Source organism: Gracilinanus agilis, chromosome 1 (assembly GCF_016433145.1).
Source record: "Gracilinanus agilis isolate LMUSP501 chromosome 1, AgileGrace, whole genome shotgun sequence".
Lineage (NCBI taxonomy): Eukaryota > Metazoa > Chordata > Mammalia > Didelphimorphia > Didelphidae > Gracilinanus > Gracilinanus agilis.
Genome location: NC_058130.1, coordinates 161,347,933 through 161,366,494, shown reverse-complemented (window position 1 = coordinate 161,366,494; position 18,562 = coordinate 161,347,933). Strand labels below are relative to the sequence as shown.

The window sequence follows — 18,562 nt, the reverse complement described above, 5'->3', positions numbered from 1 at the left end:
CTATATCTATAACTATATCTATATCTATATATGTATCCCCACATGATAGGGGCTAAATACATTCTTGTTGTCTAATTAATTGACATCTTTTGCCAGAGTAATTAGTAGGGAACTGATCCTTCCTTTATTACTAGTAGAGGGAGGAATCAATAGGTATAGAAATGTCAACTTGAAATCTAGAACCCCCAAGTTTAATTAGCTTGAAAGCTGGAGACCCTGAGTTTGCTCCTGTTCCCCTGAGAATTTGCCTTGAGGAAAGTCTCAGACTGAATGATAGACCTTAGAAGCATTTGATTTGACCAGCTTAGGTGGGGTCAGCTGCATATGCTAAATCCCCTTTTTGTCCTGGGACCTTCTCCTGGCATCAGAGTCCTTTTCCCAGGTAGCCCAACCCCTGTCTGGATGTTTCCTTTTAGTATCCATTGTAACTCCCCAACAGCCTGGCCTCAACTATGGTTCCTTTCCCAAGCCTGCCTGTATCCTCTCAGTGTTGTTTGGACACTCCCATTTCCTTGTAGCCATGGTTATGCCAATCAATCTTATTTCCCTGCCCCTCTGTTCCCCCAAAGGTATATAAGTTCCCCAAATTCTTTTGTTCCCCGGAGCTATCATCTAGCGCAATGATACTCCCATGGGATACTTGTTCCCAGAGTCCCAGTGTGTAGATCCTGGAAAAGTTTTTGGTGCTGGGTTCTAGCCAAATATTTGGATCTATCCCTTTCCTGATTAAATACTTGGTTTTTCTGACTATTTTAATAGTTCTGTGTTGTTAAACTGGAAAAAACCCCGACAAAACTATTAAATATTGTAAGATTAAAAATTAATATCCAAATACTCCAAGTATTATATTTAATAAGATTTATTTATAATAACTTGAAGTAAGGGGGAAAAAACAGTAAAGAAAACCAGCTTTCTGAACTGAGCATGCAGGGAAAAAGAGCACACCAGGGCTGGGTTACACACAACTATATACAAACAAAGTAAGCAGGCAACTTGGGGACAAAAAGGAAAGGGATGCTGAGAGATGTAGTTCAGAGGTACAAAATTTCTATTTATACATTGGTCAGAAAAACCAGGGCTTTAATTAAAGAGAGGAATGAGGCATGATTCTTCCACACAGAGCCCAGAGCTACAAACCCACACAGAGTCCTGAGACTGGTTGCTCTGGACACCAACTCCTGGGAACGCCAGCCATGCTAGAGTGGACAATTCCGAAGCCCCATAGAATTTGGGCAATTTATATACTCTTTTAGGGGAACTGGGGACTGAGGATGGGAGAATATATTTGATTGGCCCTACAATGGCCATAAAAAAAATGAGGAGCCCTAGACAGGATTATCAGTGAGAGGCTGATACTTTACAATGGATACAAAAGGGAAAGATCCAGTCCAGGGCTGGCCTACCTAGGTGAAGGACTTTGACCTTTGAGGGCAAGAAACCTTTGGGACAGAAGAGGTACTTAACACCTGATGCAATTTGCCAACTCCACCTAAAGGAATTTAAGGTCTGTTGTTAATCCGAGGCTCCATGAAGTTGGCCTTTCCCTGAGGGAGAAACTCTCTTGTGACAAGACCAAACTTGAGTTCTTCACCTTAAGATAACTAGACTGGGGGGTTCATTAGATCTTACTAGGCTACAAGTTTGGCAGTTTCTTTGTCTCTCTCTCTCTCTCTCTCTCTCTCTCTCTCTCTCTCTCTCTCTCTCTCTCTTTCTTTCTCTCAATACTTTTAGGACATATTTCCAATAGTCAAATCATTTTTTAAATATTACTGATATTATATTATATATTAATATACATATTATATAAACTTATATACCTTTTGGGGAACCTAGAGCCAGAAAAATACAATTTTATTAACTTTTAAAAACACAACTATATTTGAAAATTAGAAGAAAAATAATACGTAGTAGTGTTTTAAGAAGATGGTAGTCCTTCCCTCATTCACTCTTTTAAAATGGAAAAAACACAAAACTATTAAATAGTCAGAAAAACCCTGTCTTTAATCAGGAGAGGAGAAGCTACCAGGACAAAAGGGGATTTAGCATTTGGCTAAAGTCTGCTAACTCCACTTAACTAGGGCCATTAAATATCTTAAGGTCTATTATTCAGTCTGAAACTGGTCCTAAGGAGATTCCCTTCATGATGCAGTCTCCCTGGGAACAAGGACAAGCTTGGGGCCTCCATCTTTCCAGCTGACTAAACTTGGGGTTGCTAGATCCTTAATAAACACAGACTTTGGGGTCCCCCAGATTACAAGCTGACACCAGCAATAGTGGAATCAGTGAATGAAAGGGTTTGGGTTTTTAACTGAGGTTGGTTCAGGTTCCATTAATCTGGGAACCTACTCATGACACGGATACTTTGGCTGAGTCATCTGGATGGTTAAGTAAGAGTCAGTACACAATGTTGCATTGTGCATCGGAGGAGAGTGTGATGAAGAGGTTAAAAATAACATCCCTCCTTCTCCCTCCCTATCCTGATCCCTGGTGGGATATTTCTGTTGGCCACATGAGGAACCTGACATTTGATTCATTCAGGAGGACCTGCCTCGGTCTTATAAAACACAGTGACAACTTAGTCAAAGGTCAAAGCCAAGTCCCGGGCCAGGGGTAACTTCACGTTGGCATTTCAGGTGGAATAAATGAAAGCAAATAGAAATAACCAATATGGTGAAATGTCTGGTGAAGATCCAGACGCGGAGAAGCCTCCACTTACACATGGTTAACCACTGCAGCAATAATATCTTTGTGCGGCTGCTGAGACACGGCGCCAGGATCACAGCGAGAAATGTGGGTATGTTAAGTTTCCCTTTTTGTAACTCGGTTTCTGGGGACTTGGACTGACTTCCAGCTGCATTTGCTCAGGCATTTCAGGCAGAGAGGCCAGCTGCGAACTTTAGTGACAGGATTCTTAGTTTTTATTTATAGTGGTTAGGAAAGGGGAAGGGAGGAGGAGGAGGAGGAAAGGCATTGCCAATCTACCTTTTTAACATGTGCTGCGTCTTCCGAACACAGAGCAAATTGTTGATGGCTAAATGAATGGGGAGCTTTGATTCATGAGTGCCCTCTGGAAGCAAAAGTGATAGAAAAGCATATTCTAAGGGCGGAGTACAGGGTAATTAGTGGCCAGGGACTTGTGAATAAGGGATGAGGCAGAACTGATCATTTCAACACTGATTGCTCAATAATTGTCCAGGAGTATGGGAAAAGCAAGATTGGGTGATAAAAGCATGAATTTCTCTCTTTTTTTTCCCCCTCTTCTACAATGTATGATAAAAGTGCAATTTGATAAGGCAAAATCAATGAAGTTTACAGATTTGAGCCTCTAAAAAACTCTTCAATTCACCAGTTATTAATTGTGTGCCTCATACAAGGTATAAAAAAAATGATAGAATCTAGTCTCTGTGCTCAAGGAACTTACTCTCTGGTAGGTGAGGAAAGGCATGTATACAAGGATAGCTGGCGTGTATGGGATACTTTGCAGTGGTTCCTAAACTTTTTTGGCCTACCGCCCCCTTTCTAGAAAAAATATTACTTAGCCCCCTGGAAATTAAATTTTAATAACAATTAATAGGAAAGATAAATGCGCCTGTAGCCATCACCGCCGCCCTGGATCACTGCAGCACCCACCAGGGGGCAGTAGCGCCCACTTTGGGAATCACTGCTTTAAGGTTTGCCTGCTACATGATGCTGTGAAGTAAGCATTACAGGTATTATTATCTCTATTTTATAGATGATGAAGCTGAGACTCAAAGGATATGCCTTTTGATTACATCATCCCTGTGATCTTGGGGGAGATGTTTAACCTCTATGGGCCTCGGTTTCCTCATTTATGCATTGATGTAGTTGGACTAAATGACCCCTAAAACCCTCTCTAGCTCTCTATCTGTGATCCTAGGCAGCTAGGTGACATAGTGGATAGAATGCTGGGTGAGGAGTCAGGAAGACCTGAATTCAAATCCAGTCTAGGACACTTAAATAATTATGTTGTGATGCTGGGTTTGGTCTCTAGAGGGCTACAGGTTAATCTCTAGTTTAACCATTATTTATTTATTTGTTATCTAGTTAATCTCTATTTTAGATAGAGGAATTCTTCTTCTTACCAGTGTAATCAGGTTCAGGACTCATTCAATTTTCTCAAGCATGCCAATCCATCAAAGATAATGTGTATAAATGAAGGACTTAATAATTTAGTAATAAATTAATATTTTTTATCAGAAAAGCACAGACTTGTCTTAGAATCATTTAATTTGTGACATGGAAGCTTAACTAGGAAGAAATTAAGAAAAAATAAATGAAATCTGCATTGGTGTGTGTGTGTGTGTGTGTGTGTGTGTGTGTGTGTGTGTGTGTGTGTGTTTAATTTAAAGACCTGCATGCAATAAACTTTATTGGATCCCATCATCTCTTGGGCAAATCTATAATCCTCAGTTTGGCATTCAAAGCCCTTTAAAATCTAGTTCCCTCCTTCCTTTCCTTCTTGCTGTTTCTTGAACATGACAAATCATCTACCACTTCTAGGGACTTTCCCCGGCTATTCCCATGCCTGGAATGCTCTCTCCTTCATCTCCACCTCCTGGCTTCCTTCCAGTTTTAGCACAAATTCCTTCTTCCAAGAGAAGCTTTTCCTGATGCCCCTTTAATGCTTATGCTTCCTTTTACATATTATCTCCAATTTATCTTGCTTTGTACAAAGTTATTTTCATGTTGTCTTCCCTCTTCCTCCCAATTAGACTGTGAGATCTTTGAGATCAGGAAGTATTTTTTCACCTTTCTTTGTTATCACAATGCCTGGCACATAACAAGTGCTTAATAAATGCTTACTGCCTATCTTGATCAACTCCAAATTTATAAGGGTATAAATTAAGGACAATAATTTAGTAATAAATTGATAATTCTTATCAGAAAAGCTCGATCAACCCCAAAGACACCAATAGACATAGATTCCTTAAAACAGGATGGAATTGGATTATCTTTTTGGAGTCCAACTGGGCTTCCTCTTCACAAGGCTTTATAAGCCTCTCAGACCTTGAATGAGCAAAAAGAAAGATGAAAAGAAAGAAGGAAAGAAAACAGAGAAGTGAACTAAGGAGCAGCTGCTGCAGAGTTGGAAGGATTCAAGTTCAGGACAGAAGAGCATCATCTATGGAGAAAAGAGATGCTTTATAAAAACCCTTAGTGAAAGTTCTTTGTGGACTTAAATTTTCCCAACAACCTGGGATTTAGGCAGCTTTTTTCTTACTAGAATCTCCATAGCCTTCCCTTGGGATCACCTGAGAGGTGGAGGCAAAACTCTTATTTTCTAGCTTTCTAGTTCTATGGCAGATATGAGGAGGCCACTGGAAGTACTGTTTCACTGGTGAATTCAGGTGGTCTAACCCTATCAAAAACAGAAAGCCTCATCCTGAATCTGGTTCCAGGACTGGTTACTGACCTTTTTCTGTACTTATTATTCCTTCTAGATCCAAGTGGATGAAGAATATATTCTTACTAGAAGGCAATAGGATGTCAATCAAAAATTATGATGGAGCCAAAGATCGCTAGTAGGCAGACTCCTGACATACTCCCTTTGAACCTAAATTGTTGTTAGCTTACAAGACTAAGATGCCGAGTTTCCAAAAGCTTGCACCATCTGCCAAGGATAGATACAGCTGCCAACCAGTGGGCATATGATACGTGTGCCTGCCTGGTGTGGAGAGGGCCATGAGTCATGCATTTGGGTTTCATAGACGCTCCCAGGCACACAGAGAAAAACATTGTCAGCAACAGAGTTAGAGAATGTAAATAGTGAATAGGCTAGTGAGACATCTACAGACAAACATCTTGCTAAGCAGTTGTTAAGGCAGGGGATTGGGACCCAGGAGTTGAATGGTGTGAGCATTTGGGACTTGGAATCATTTAACTTGTCACATGGAAATTTAACTGGGAAGAAATCAGGAAAAATTAAATGGAGCCTGTGTTGTTATTTTCTTTTCTTCTTTTTTTTTTTTTTTTAATTTTAAGGAACTGTAGGGAAGTAGAAAAGAGCCAGTTAAAGGATAGTGTCCAGGGAAGTTCTACAAGTTCCAACTATTTAGAAATTTTGAATTTTTCAGGTTAGACAGCTAAGAAGATAGCTCATACTTTAATGAAGGGATGAGATAGCTCACTGGAATTTCTGATTCTGTTAATGCTTGATTTAGATCAGTGATTCCCAAAGTGGGTGCTACTGCCCCCTGGTGGGTGCTGCAGTGATCCAGGGAGGTGGTGATGGCCACAGGTGCATTTATCTTTCCTATTAATTGCTATTAAAATTAAAAAAAATTAATTTCCAGGGGCACTAAGTAATATTTTTTCTGGAAAGGGGGCAGTAGGCCAAAAAAGTTTGGGAACCACTGATTTAGACTAATAGCATTACTACAAAGTTGGGTCTTTTTCTCCTCTTTATCTGCCTTGCTCTAGATTAACATAGTGTGTCTTTACAGGTGTATCTGTATTTGTTTTCATTCCTCTCCTGTTTTTTTCCCCTGAGTCACCAGTCTTGCGTCTATATAATTTTTGAAAAGAATGAACTTTGAGTCTTTCAAGAATGTTTAGACAGTGTGATATCTTGGGAATCAGAAGTCCTGTAGTTAAACTTTTGCTCTACTATTTACTCTCTGTATGAGGTTGGATAGGTCTTTTCATTTTTCAGAGCCTCAGTGTCCTAATCTGTAAAAATTTGGGAAATGAACAAGGGGATCATCGAATCCCCTTTTCAGCTCTAAATTATATCACCAACCACATCAACTGCTTTTCTAGTATAATGTACTTTAGAGTACCTGACAATGAAAATCCTTGTTGGACTATTGTGACAGTTATAGCATGTTTTCATAAAAAACACAGGACATTATGGCTCGAACTTCAGACCTGGCACAGCCCTTTGTACCTTTTGTGCATTTTTTCATATTCTTGTCTTGTTAACCTTAAAGAGCTATTTAAATGTGAGTTATTGTGTTGCATGATAGTTCTTTGGAACATGTCCCACTTCCCCTATTAGATGATGAGGTTCATGAGGGCAATGGTCCTACCTATTCATCTTTGAGAATATGAAGCTGGACTTGGAATCAAGTCGGGGAGAGTGGGCATGAAATTAAAGGGTAGAGAGAGACACTTGTAGTGAAACCTATGTAGGTAAGGCAATTCGCAGTGTATCCTTCGTGTTCTTTCTTCAGAGAATCCTCACAAAATAATGTACGTTGGTTATTGGGAAAGCATCTTTTGCTATATGCAGGGCAAGCAACTCCTCCATTTCTTCATTTGTAAAATAGGGGGTCAGTTAGGTGGCATGGTAGTTAGAGCACTGGGCCTGGAGTCAAGAAGATTCCTTCTTAGCTTTAAATCTGTGTGTAAATGATATAGTGCCCCCTGTCTGCCCATTCTTCCATTTAACACTGATCCTGGCAAATTGGGTCCCCAGAAGTTCTAAGGTTGACTCCGAGAGGGTCTATCTCCCTAAAAATGTGCCTTATACTGTGCTTCCCTCTAAAATCATTCAGTCCAGTCCAGTAGCTATTTAGAAAAAAGCATTTACTCAAATGGTATGGCAAGGATAATACTGAAGTAAAATATTTTCCTCCTTGAAGCTGGGTTATACTTTCTCAACAATACACCCAGGTCCCATGGTGGAAAAAACAGACTTGAACTTAAAGCACTTGTGTAAAGAACATGCATGGCCAAGACAACTCACAACTCAGAGAGCTGGGCCTTGATGCCCTTTCTGTCTCTGAAGACTCTTCATGAAGTTTACTGTCTTGCAGGGTGTTGGGGATGGATGAGTCATTCTACTAGTTACCTGGGTATGGTGTCTCTTCCAGGCAGATCATTCTGCACCTGGGCAGGTCACTTGGTTGCTGGTCAACAGCTAGACAAGGAATAGACAGATCTCTGCCTCTGGGCACCTGCTGCCATATTGGTCTGGGCAAGTTGTTTTGCCCCTTGGCTTTTGGACTAGGCTGGATAGTTTGCTCCGATGTGGGGCTATTTGCCTGGGCTGAGTGGATCTTGGCTCTTGATAGGGCATGGCAGCTCTCTTACTTCTTCTAAGGCACAGAATGCTTTATTTTATATCCAAAATGGCTTCTTCCCCTTTATATTTCAATTTCCCCATCTTTTCCAATATTTTAACTGAAATCTTTTTAAGGATACCCATTGAACATTTAAAATGCTTTACAATATTAAGATGTTGTGTAAAATGTCAGTTATGTTTATTTATAGGTTCCTCAGCTTATAACATGTGCTTTGAACTTAGTAGTTATTGTTTTGGGGTTGAAAACTTACATAACACATTTACTAAATTATTTCTTTGTGTCTTAAATTTAAGAAGTTTACATTTTAACGGGGAAGACCATGCATTAAGGAGAAGCTGGAAGGTGGCGGGGAGGGATGGATAAATCTTCATAAGTGGGAAAAGGTTCTTGTCAATAAGATGGAGGAATACAGATAGGAAGAGCAAGGAGTGGCCTGGGTGCCTCAGGAAATTTCATTTTGGTCCATAGACTCACCATCAATAGAATCCTTAGAAGAGAAGGCTGAAGGGTAGAGCGTCTTCTGGGTGAGTCTGCTGATCCTAGAGATATCTAGAGATTGAAGATGGGGAGCCTGTAAAGCCTTTTCCCTCTTACTTTGTCTCTTTGATTTTGATTTACTCTATTACTGCCTTTTTATTTACATTATAATTTTTTCTAACCCCTCTACAGGTGAAATCCTCTCTTCGGGGGGAAAAAAAAATGGAAACAGTTTAGCAAAAACATGTCGATAAAGTGATTGTATCAGACAATACATGCAATATTGTGTCTGAGTAGCACTCCCACTTTCTTTGATTTGGAGGAGGCACGTTTCATTTTGTGTTCTCTGGGACCTTCATTGGTTTTTTCAATTCTTCAGAGTTCAACATCTTTAATCTTGCTAAAGATAAAGATTTAGTAGTGGCACCACTCAGTCCAAGGGTATGGCACACCTTGGTGACTCTGTGCCTGCCTCTAAATGACTTTCTAGAATGGTTACATGAATGTCTTAAGTAGATTCGTACACGCTACAGATCCTTCTCCCTCTAGGAGTGATGGCCAGGAGAATTGTTTGGGGATGGTGTCCCTGGGGTGTTTTGTTTGTGAATGAGCTGTTCTCTATTCTAGAACAGGGGGGTGTTTTTACCCAGGAGCTGGGTTTTGACTCTATAGTCAGAGGACGATATGTCCCTGAGAACATTCTTTGGACCATTCTTCTTACTCAGAGTGTTCTTGTGCCAGAAGTCATGGGACACTCCAGTAGGCAATTGGCCCAACATTGCTGCTGTTGTCACTCCTGCTAGTCCAGGGCCAAGAAAAGAAAGTTGTCTTACTCTAACGAGCTGTGGATTCAACCATATATTTTAGTCTCTTGAGTACCCCTTTCTCTTAGTCTCCCTATTGAATTTAAAGCTTCCATACTTCAGAAGAAACACAATTTCATCAGTGTGGGAAACCCCTTCATCCAGACAGGTAACAATCCCTTCATTTTCTTTACAAGTTGGTTTTATACACTAGAATATAAGCTGCTTGAGGGCAGCTTTTTCTTTTTTATCTCTAATGCTTATCATAGCCCATGGCACATAAACTTAAAAGATGCTTCTTGGATATTTCATTGATAAGTTGCTGTAGCTTCTCAAAGTCATCAGGTGGTAGTCAATCTTCTGTGAATCTAGCTCTTCTAGTCCTCATTCGACAGATATACACTCTATTATCTAGGCTTTCTCTCAGAGACTTTCCAGTTTGCTGGGACCTGCTAGATCCGATTCTTTACAGGGATAGGTTTTAAAATTTTAAGAACCCAGAATCACTTTTGTTCCATTATTTATCCATCCATAAGCATCTACTGAGTGTTTCTATTCTCAAAGAACTACGTTAGGTACTGGAGATACAGAGACAAAACCAAAACATTTCCTGCCTTCATGGAGCTTACATTCTATCAGGGGACACAAAATGTACATATAGAAGCAAATGCAAACTAGATGCAAAATAAATACAATATTTTATAAAATATATAGTTTATTTATGTATCATAAATACATTATATAATAAGATAGAGTAAATTTTGGGATTTTAAATAAATAATTTAATATTGGGAAGGAAAGGCCCCAGTAGCTAGGAGAATCAGAAAAGGCCTTATAGACAAAATATTACTTGATCCAAGCTTTGCCGAAAACCAGAGATTTTAAGATACAAGATGCATAATCAGTGGACATAAGTTTAAAATAACAAATTTAAATCCTACCTTCTAGAGAGCAGTAATATCAAGGCTGCTATAGAAAGTTATAATTGAAGATGAAATAAAGAAGAGGGTCAGTTTGACCACATATAAGGTCATACAATGATAATGATTTCCATGATGTTTTAAGGCTTACAAAGGACTTGTCCTATAACAACCTTTTGTGGTAGATAGTACAAATGTTAGTTCTACAGATAAAGAAACTGAGAGTCAAAGGCTGACTTGCCCCAAAGATTCCATATCTAACCAGGAGTATATCTGGGACTCAAACTCAGGATTCCTAATTCCAAATTCAGCAGGCTTCACACTTCATCACACTATTTTCCAAAAACATTATAGCTTGAAGTGCACTTGGAGACACCTAATCCAACTCCCTTCTGTTATGGATGAGGACCTTTTGTTGCATGCCCAAGATCACATAGTTAGCTCCCAGCTGAAGGAGAACCCAGTTCCACAGACTCCTAACTACTTCACCCTCTCTTCCTCCCTTTTTTGTCTCTGAAACTGTCTTTAAATCTATATTCTGTATCTCAACAGAAAAAATGGGTATAACTTCCTGCCTCCGTCTTCTCCATCCTGTTTTCTCTGCAATTCAAGAAGAGGATCTGCTTTCTGAAGCATTGCTAAGCTAATTATTCAAGAAAGTTATAGCCTAATTTGCCTTTGTAAAGGAAACATAATCAGTGAGCAACAAGTATATGTTCTCAATTTTTTAACCCGAAATATCAGACCACACCAAGGGCTAAGAAGTGCTCTATAAATAGATACTTAATAGCAAAAAGTATAAATTAGGCCATGCTGACAGATCTAGAATATTTATTCTCATTCTTTATATATTATCCCAAGTCTGTTAGCTTGGGAAAAGAGCCCTAAGGAGTCTGGTGCAAAGACAGTTTGTTCTCTATAGACAATTCTTGTTTTTAAGAAATATCTCTAGGTTACAAATTTGAAGAAAAAAATCCCTCATAAAACAAACTTCACATGTTGTTTGTTGATGAGACTTGTTGAAATGGACATTTCAAAGCCATCTCTAGTTTTATTCCATTGGTAAACTTCAGGACTTTGTATGATGTGTCTGGCTCTGCCTCTTTCCCTCTTCCTATTTCCCTTTTCTCTTTCCCATTCTCTTCCTTTCTCTCTCTATCCCTTTCTCTCTCCTCTTCTTTTCCTTCTTAACTCCCTCTTCTTTCTCCCTTTCTCCCTTCTCTATCTCTTCTCTTGGTCTCTGTTCTTTCCTCTCTCCTTTCTTTTCTTTCCTACATTCTATCTTCTCTCTTCCCCACTCTCTCTCTGTATCTCCTTTCCCTTCTTCAAATCTATCCTGTTTCTCTCCCCTTACTCTCTCTCTTATTATAGAAGCTTTCCCCCCAGTTGGATCCTCATTGCCTAGCCTCCTGCAGAAAGCTATACAGGATTTCATTTTTATTCTGTTCTACCTTTTAATAATTAATATACAGACCATTGGGCTTTTTGAAATATTTGCCCCTATTAATCATAGGAAAAGAGGAAAAAATATTCAGAAGTTTTTTTAAATTTAAATTTTAAATTTAATTTTAAACCCTTAACCTTCCATCTTAGAATCAATACTGTGTACAAGGGCACTAGGAAGTGTCTGAGGCCAGATTTGAACCCAGGACCTCCCATCTCTGGGCCTGGTTCTCAATCCACTGAGCCACTCAGCTGCCCCCCAGCAGTTTTTTTTTTTAAAGAAGGCTGGCAAAAAGCATATACTTACATATGTCTTAGGGGACCTTCCACATTGGTATCAGGAAAGAGAGGTCTAGACCTTTTTTTGCTTTATTTTCTAATGGAAATATTTTTCTAGATTTTCTAGGATTTTTGTCTTTGTGTACTTTATAAAGGATTCCATCAGGGAAATGTGTGACAGGGAAAAAAAGAAAGATTGGATAGTCACATGGAGGAAACAAGTAATGGACAGCCCATATACTGTATTGGTGTCTATACCACATCGGGAGAGGAAGAGAAAGACCCCAAGCCTATGCCCACTGGATGGATCCCTTGTGAGAAATTTATGGGAGAACATGAATAAAATTGTACAAGATGGGCAAAATGGATGGGCAATGATCTACATCAGTCAGTCAATAAATTAAGCATTTTTTAAGTGCTCATGATATGTTAGGCACCATGGTAGCTGCTGAGAATATAAAAAAAAGGAAATATAATCTCTGCCCTCAAGAAGCTTATTTTCTTGGTTGGATAATTCACATTGCTGAGCCTGGGATATACTAAAGTTTACAGTGACATGCACATAGTAGGTGCTTAATAGGCATCTTCTGAATGAATTGACCCCACAATTCAGTTGGTCCTAATTCTGCATGATTTTCATTCTAATCTACGCTCCGTATAGAGGCTACTAATCCAAGGAAGATTTGGTTTGATCTAGATTTGAGCTTCTATAGAAATAGCTTCACAGTGTTAGATCAGGGCTTCTGGTGTGTGGAAAGAACTTTTCTTTTGGCTTCACACACACAAAAAAACCATTCCATGACTTTTGGGCTGTTCTATAAGGACCTTAAAGCCGTATCCCTTATTCTTTTTTTTATTTTTATTTTTTTTTATTTTTAAACCCTTAACTTCTGTGTATTAGTTCCTTGGTGGAAGAGTGGCAAGGGTAAGCAATGGGGGTCAAGTGACTTGCCCAAGGTCACACAGCTGGGAAGTGTCTGAGGCCAGATTTGAACCTAGGACCTCCTGTCTCTAGGCCTGGCTCTCAATCCACTGTGCTACCCAGCTGCCCCCCTTCCCTTATTCTTTTTAATGGTCCCCACAGCTTCATGCCCCTCTGAAGTTTTATTATCATTCTTGGCTCCCTCATCACGAGAGAGAATTCCATTAGCTGATCTCCAAAGGTTTCTCTCTTGGACTTTATGCCTTTAATTGTCCTGAAAGTGTCAGGAGTGCTGGAAGTCCTTTGGATTTAGTCTGCTTTATTGTAATGTGAAGGATTTCTCCATCTCTTGTTCTGGGCTGAGCATGGTATCTGGGCATAGTGCTACCCAGAGGCTACATGCCTCAGTGACTGCTGCCATTATTAGGTTTGTCAAATCTGTGGTTCCTTGTCTGTTCCCTTTGTAGCTCACTAGACTGGTAGTGGTAGTGGTAGTAGTCATAGTCATAGTAGTAGCAGTAGTAGCAGTAGTAGTAATAGTAGTAGTAATAATAGTGGTAGTAGTGGTAGTAGTAGTAGTGGTAATAGTGGTAGTAGTAGTAGTAGTAGTGGTGGTAGTGGTAGTGGTAGTGGTGGTGATGGTAGTAGTGGTAGTGGTGGTGATAGTAGTAGTATTGGGGAATGGGGGAATGAAATCTGCTGTAGAAAAACCTGCCTGCTATATCCTTATATTTTCATAAATATTCTCATATTATTTATGATTTTTTTATAACAAGTACAGATCATACAAAGTTTTATAGAAATGGAGATTAGGCTTATGGATGTCTTTTTTGAAAAAAGAAAAAAACCCTTCCTTTCGTCTTAGAATCATTATTATGTATTATTTCCAAGACAGAAGAATGGTAAGGACTAAGCAATTGGAGTTAAGTGACTTGTCCAGGGTCACACAGCTAGGAAGTGTCTGAAGCAAGATTTGAACCCAAGACCTCCCATCCCTGGGCCTGACTCTCCATCCACTGTGTCACCCAGCTGCCCCTAGTAGTTATGACTGTCTTTTAAGTTGTCTTTTGGCAATAAAACCTCCACCTTTCTTTCGGGATTTTTCAGATCTTATAAGTCATGAGCTGCATGCCACTCTGGGTGGATTTTGTCTCTTATTGTACCTGGTCAGGTTTGGTCCACTCTCTTCCCCCTCGCCCTCTTCAGCAGTCACTTCATTTTCACAGGCTGCATTGTGTCCATGAGTGGTGGAATAATAATGCAGCAGTTTTATTGTAATTAATGATGAGATTAGATCACTGGACGAATGTTGACGTATGTATTCTATTTTGTATATATTTATTGTCCTCCCTTTTTCATCTATAAATGTTTCTAGGATGATCTGATCAGTTTGAACCCTGGGCAAAACATGATGGAAATTCATGATTTTCCCTGCTTTGCTTTTTCTTATTTTGTGAAAAGGTACAGTTACTTAGTCAATCATTTAGCAAACATTAAAATTTTTTTTATTATCATGCAAAACACACTTCCATGTTGGCCACTATGGTAAGAGCAAACTCATACAAAGCCCAAATCCCAAATAAAATTGTAAATACACCAATGGGAACAATAGCGTGCTTTGATACAGATATCCAACTCCAGCAGTCTCTGGAGATGGACAGTCCCAGATCATTGCCCTGCGGAGAGTAGCCAAGTTTAACAAACATTTATTAAGTGTCTTCTATACAACGAGCACTGTGCCAAGCACTAGGGCAGTGATGGTGAACCTTTTAGAGATGGAGTGCCGGGCCCCTCCCCCCCCACAAGTGCCAGGCATGCCCCTCCCCCCTTACTTCACCTCTGGGTGGGAGGAAGTGCTCCTGTTGGCTAGTTGGGCAGAGGGGTGGGGGATGTGAGAAAATGTCATCAGGTGTGGTAGAGAGGGGGAGGGGAGTCCCTCTGACTCTCTAGTAATGAACTCTGGGTATGGTGGGGTGGCCACGTGCCCAGAGAGTGCTCTGTGTGCCATCTTTGGCATCCGTGCCACAGGTTTGCCATCACCGCACTATATAAAGGACAGTACCTGATTGTGAGGCGCTCAGAGGCCAATGGCAAAGATAACACGCAGACAAGTAGATGCCAATAAACTACAGACAGGATGAACTAGAAATAATCCACCTAGAAAAACCAGGTGGTGTAGCGTATAGTGGATCTGGAGTCAGGAAGACTTGAGTTCAATCTTTCCTCAGACACTTACTGGCTGTGGTGACCCTAGATTAGTCACTTATCCCTGTTTGCCTCAATTTCCTCATCTATAAAATAAGCTGGAGAAGGAAATGGCAAACCACTCTGGGGTCTTTGCCAAGAAAACCCCTCATGAGTCATAAAGAGTTGGATGCCGCTGAAATGATGGAACAACCACAAATCAGAGGGAACAACTAGAAAAGAATTTCTGGAGTAGATCCGGTTAGAGCTGGAACTCGAAGGAGGCCACGGTGGAAGAGCATTTTAGGCATGGAGGACAGCTGGCCCAGATCCCCAGAGGCAGGAGATGGAGTATCCTGTTCAAGGAACATTAGGGAGTCTAGCTTCTAGATCCCACCTCCCAAGTTTAGGGAACCTCCAGTTATAATAGATGAAAGCCATTGTGTTACCCCAAGAAGGACAGGAGGCTAAGATGGGCGAAGACTGTTTTCCTTTTGTCTTTGTGTGCACAGTGACTCCTTAGTCAATACTTGTTGATTGATTGGAGTTTCCTCTCTAATGTCTTGTAAAAACGCTCGTGTGTCTCCAGGACTTTTGCCTTTGGGTACCACGTCTCGCTTGTCTCTCTTCCATGCAACCATGTCCAGTGTTTTTAGAATGAGACAGTTTGAGGTCTATTTTAGACCTCTTGTGGCAACTCTTTATGACTGGCTAAACTTCTATAAGAAACAGGGATAATTTTAATCAATGTATTTTATTCATTTTCCATTTTTCAGAGTCAATCATTTCTTTGAACAAGTTGGGTTGGAGTTTTTATAAACCATTCAATGTCTTAACAGTCAGTTCACAAGCATCAGGATTTGCGAGCTCATTGATGCAGATGTTCCTTCTGGTGACTGGCCGTCCTGTGAGGCTCTCATCCACATTTCCCCATAAATTTGCTCTAAGTGGCCTCTCCAAGAAGTTAAGGGCCACTTTCATGTTTTTTTTTTTGACATCATATGTAGCTAAATTTTTAATTTTTAAAATTACTCCAGAATACAACCCATTCACTCAAACTATATTAGGTCTGTTCTTGTATCTTGTCTCTTATCTGAAAAAATAAGGAATTTTTTTTTGGCACTGGAATAGGAGATCTAACTTCATATTATTTCCTTTTCCCTTTCTTATCAATGCATTTTTTTTCATCTTTCTCTTATGGCTTTCTTTCCTCTTTCTTGATTTATACATCCTATTCTGCTGTGGAATGAGCATGAACCAAGCACCAGGATCTTAGATTCTTACCAGCAATTAAGGTCCAGACAGATTAACTGAATCTAGAAACTACAGATTACCCCATTATCTTACAGGGGTAAAAGACCAAGGGTCAGAGGGGCAATATAATTGAGCAAAAGGGTCACAATCAGGAAGGAACGAGATCTTGGTAAGGAATAATATTGAGAAGGAACTATGGGATGTTATGAGAGAGTACTTTGGGAAAATAATCTAAAGTAGGAGAAAACAAGGGGAAGCTGGGTAGCTCAGTGGATTGAGAGCCAGACCTAGAGATTAGAGGTCCTAGGTTTGAATCTGACCTCAGATGCTTCCCAGCTGTGTGACTCTGGGCAAGTCATTTGACCCCCATTGCCTAGCCCTTACTACTCTTCTGCCTTGGAGCCAATACACAGTATTGACTCCAAGATGGAAGGTAAAGGTTTAAAAAAAAAAGATGAGATTTTTTTTCAACTATCTAAATAATTTAAATCAACTAGATCTAAGATGGAAGATAAGGGTTTTTTTTTCAGTTAAGGAAACAGAGATGTTTAAGAGATTGCTCAGGGTCAAAGTTAGTATTTGAACCTGAATCTTCTTGACATAACACACATTAAACTGAATGACATGGAATCGGGAAGACCCAAATTTAAATTTCTTCTTTGATATTTCTTAGCTGTGTGAAGCTGAGCAAATTCCTTAACCTCTATACAACTCAATTTCCTCATCTATAAAATGAAGGGTTTGGACTTGTTGGTCTCTAATGCCTTTTGAGCTCTAAATATATCTTCTTTCTCTAATCCTCTGCATTAGAATTTTAAAATTTGACTGAGCCAGAGATTTATAAATTAGAGTCACCTGTCTAGTCTCGATTACACACAATCAGAGATGCTCTTTTAAACTGTGAACTTATTAGTAAGTTATCTTTTGGACTTTCTAGCACAGGCTTTTCTGCTAAAGTAAAGATGTCCTTATCTATTTTCCATTCACATAAGAAGTTGTTGGAAAGAAACTTAAGTTTTAAAAAGAAAAATGAATTTCTCTTGGCAGGTATTCCGTTGCTGAGAGAAGATGACAGCACAGCCCCTGTGATATCTAGCTCGCCAATAAAGAGCCTTAGAGAATATGGGGACTTCTCAAGGGAGCATGAAGAGAAAATCAAAGAGGAACCTTTGGCCATCTCAGAACTGGTCTACAACCCCAGTACCAGCCTGCTTCCCACTCCGGTCGATGAGGATGAGATTGACATGCTCTTTGACTGTCCTTCCAGGCTTGAATTGGAAAGAGAAGACACGGATTCATTTGAGGACCTCGAAGCAGATGAAAATGCTTTTTTGATGGCTGAGGAAGAAGAACTAAAGGAAGCCAGGAGAGCTCTGACATGGAGCTATGACATTTTGACAGGCAACATCCAGGTGAACCCATTTGTCAAGAGTTTCTCCAGGCTCCTTGTTGTGGGTCTGGGACTGTTACTATTCGTGTTCCCTCTCCTCCTCGTCCTTTTGGAGTCGGGCATCGATCTGTCCTTTCTTTGTGAAATTCGTCAGACACCAGAATTTGAGCAGTTCCACTATGAATATTACTGTCCTCTCAAGGAGTGGGTAGCAAGAAAAATAAACTTCATCCTCTACTTGTTGGGTTGCTCATAAAATTAACATATTATGTGACTAAGGGCTATATTCAATACTAGCTTTTTTTTTTTTTTTAAAAAGCAATTGCCTGGTTTTTAGAAGGGTCATGGGGCCATCAGCAGGTAGTTCTTTTCTTTCTTCTTCCATATATAACAGACTGTTCAACTGCTTAAGTTAGCTTTTCATAATTCAATACACTTAAATAAGTTAAAAATCAAATAAAACATTATTTTAGTTATAGGCCAGAATGGTGGCCCTACTTAAGTAACCAAAAAGATATTTATTTTTATTGCATTGTAGACTTACTTGCTTACCTGCTGTACCATACAACATTATGCAGAGCTAACTTTTTGCTTCCCGTTTTTTTTTTTAAGTTTGTAGCATTATAAGCTATAAGGTTCAAAACCTGAATTTTAGTAAAATTGGAGGGAAGCGTTTTTGAATATACTCCTTAGTGCAACAATCTCTTCTAACCAATGCCTATACAAACAAAGTTTATGCTGGGTTTTTGTTGTTTTTTTTAAAAATATTTTTATGTGTTCAAAATATTTTGGTAAATTTTTAGCAAAAGAAGTCTTCTGAAGTTATTACGTGTACAGATTGT

The 18,562-nt window shown here is 39.6% G+C and overlaps 1 protein-coding gene across 1 annotated transcript; it reads left to right on the top strand.

Annotated features, from left to right (window-relative positions):
- Positions 1-2,664: 2,664 nt before the first annotated feature.
- On the top strand, positions 2,665-18,311 carry FRMD3 (FERM domain containing 3). Its single transcript, XM_044658452.1, has 2 exons — positions 2,665-2,794; positions 17,378-18,311. Exons 1-2 carry the CDS (start codon positions 2,668-2,670, stop codon positions 17,974-17,976), a joined length of 726 nt encoding a protein of 241 aa, XP_044514387.1. The 5' UTR covers positions 2,665-2,667; the 3' UTR covers positions 17,977-18,311.
- The last annotated feature ends 251 nt before the right edge of the window (positions 18,312-18,562 follow it).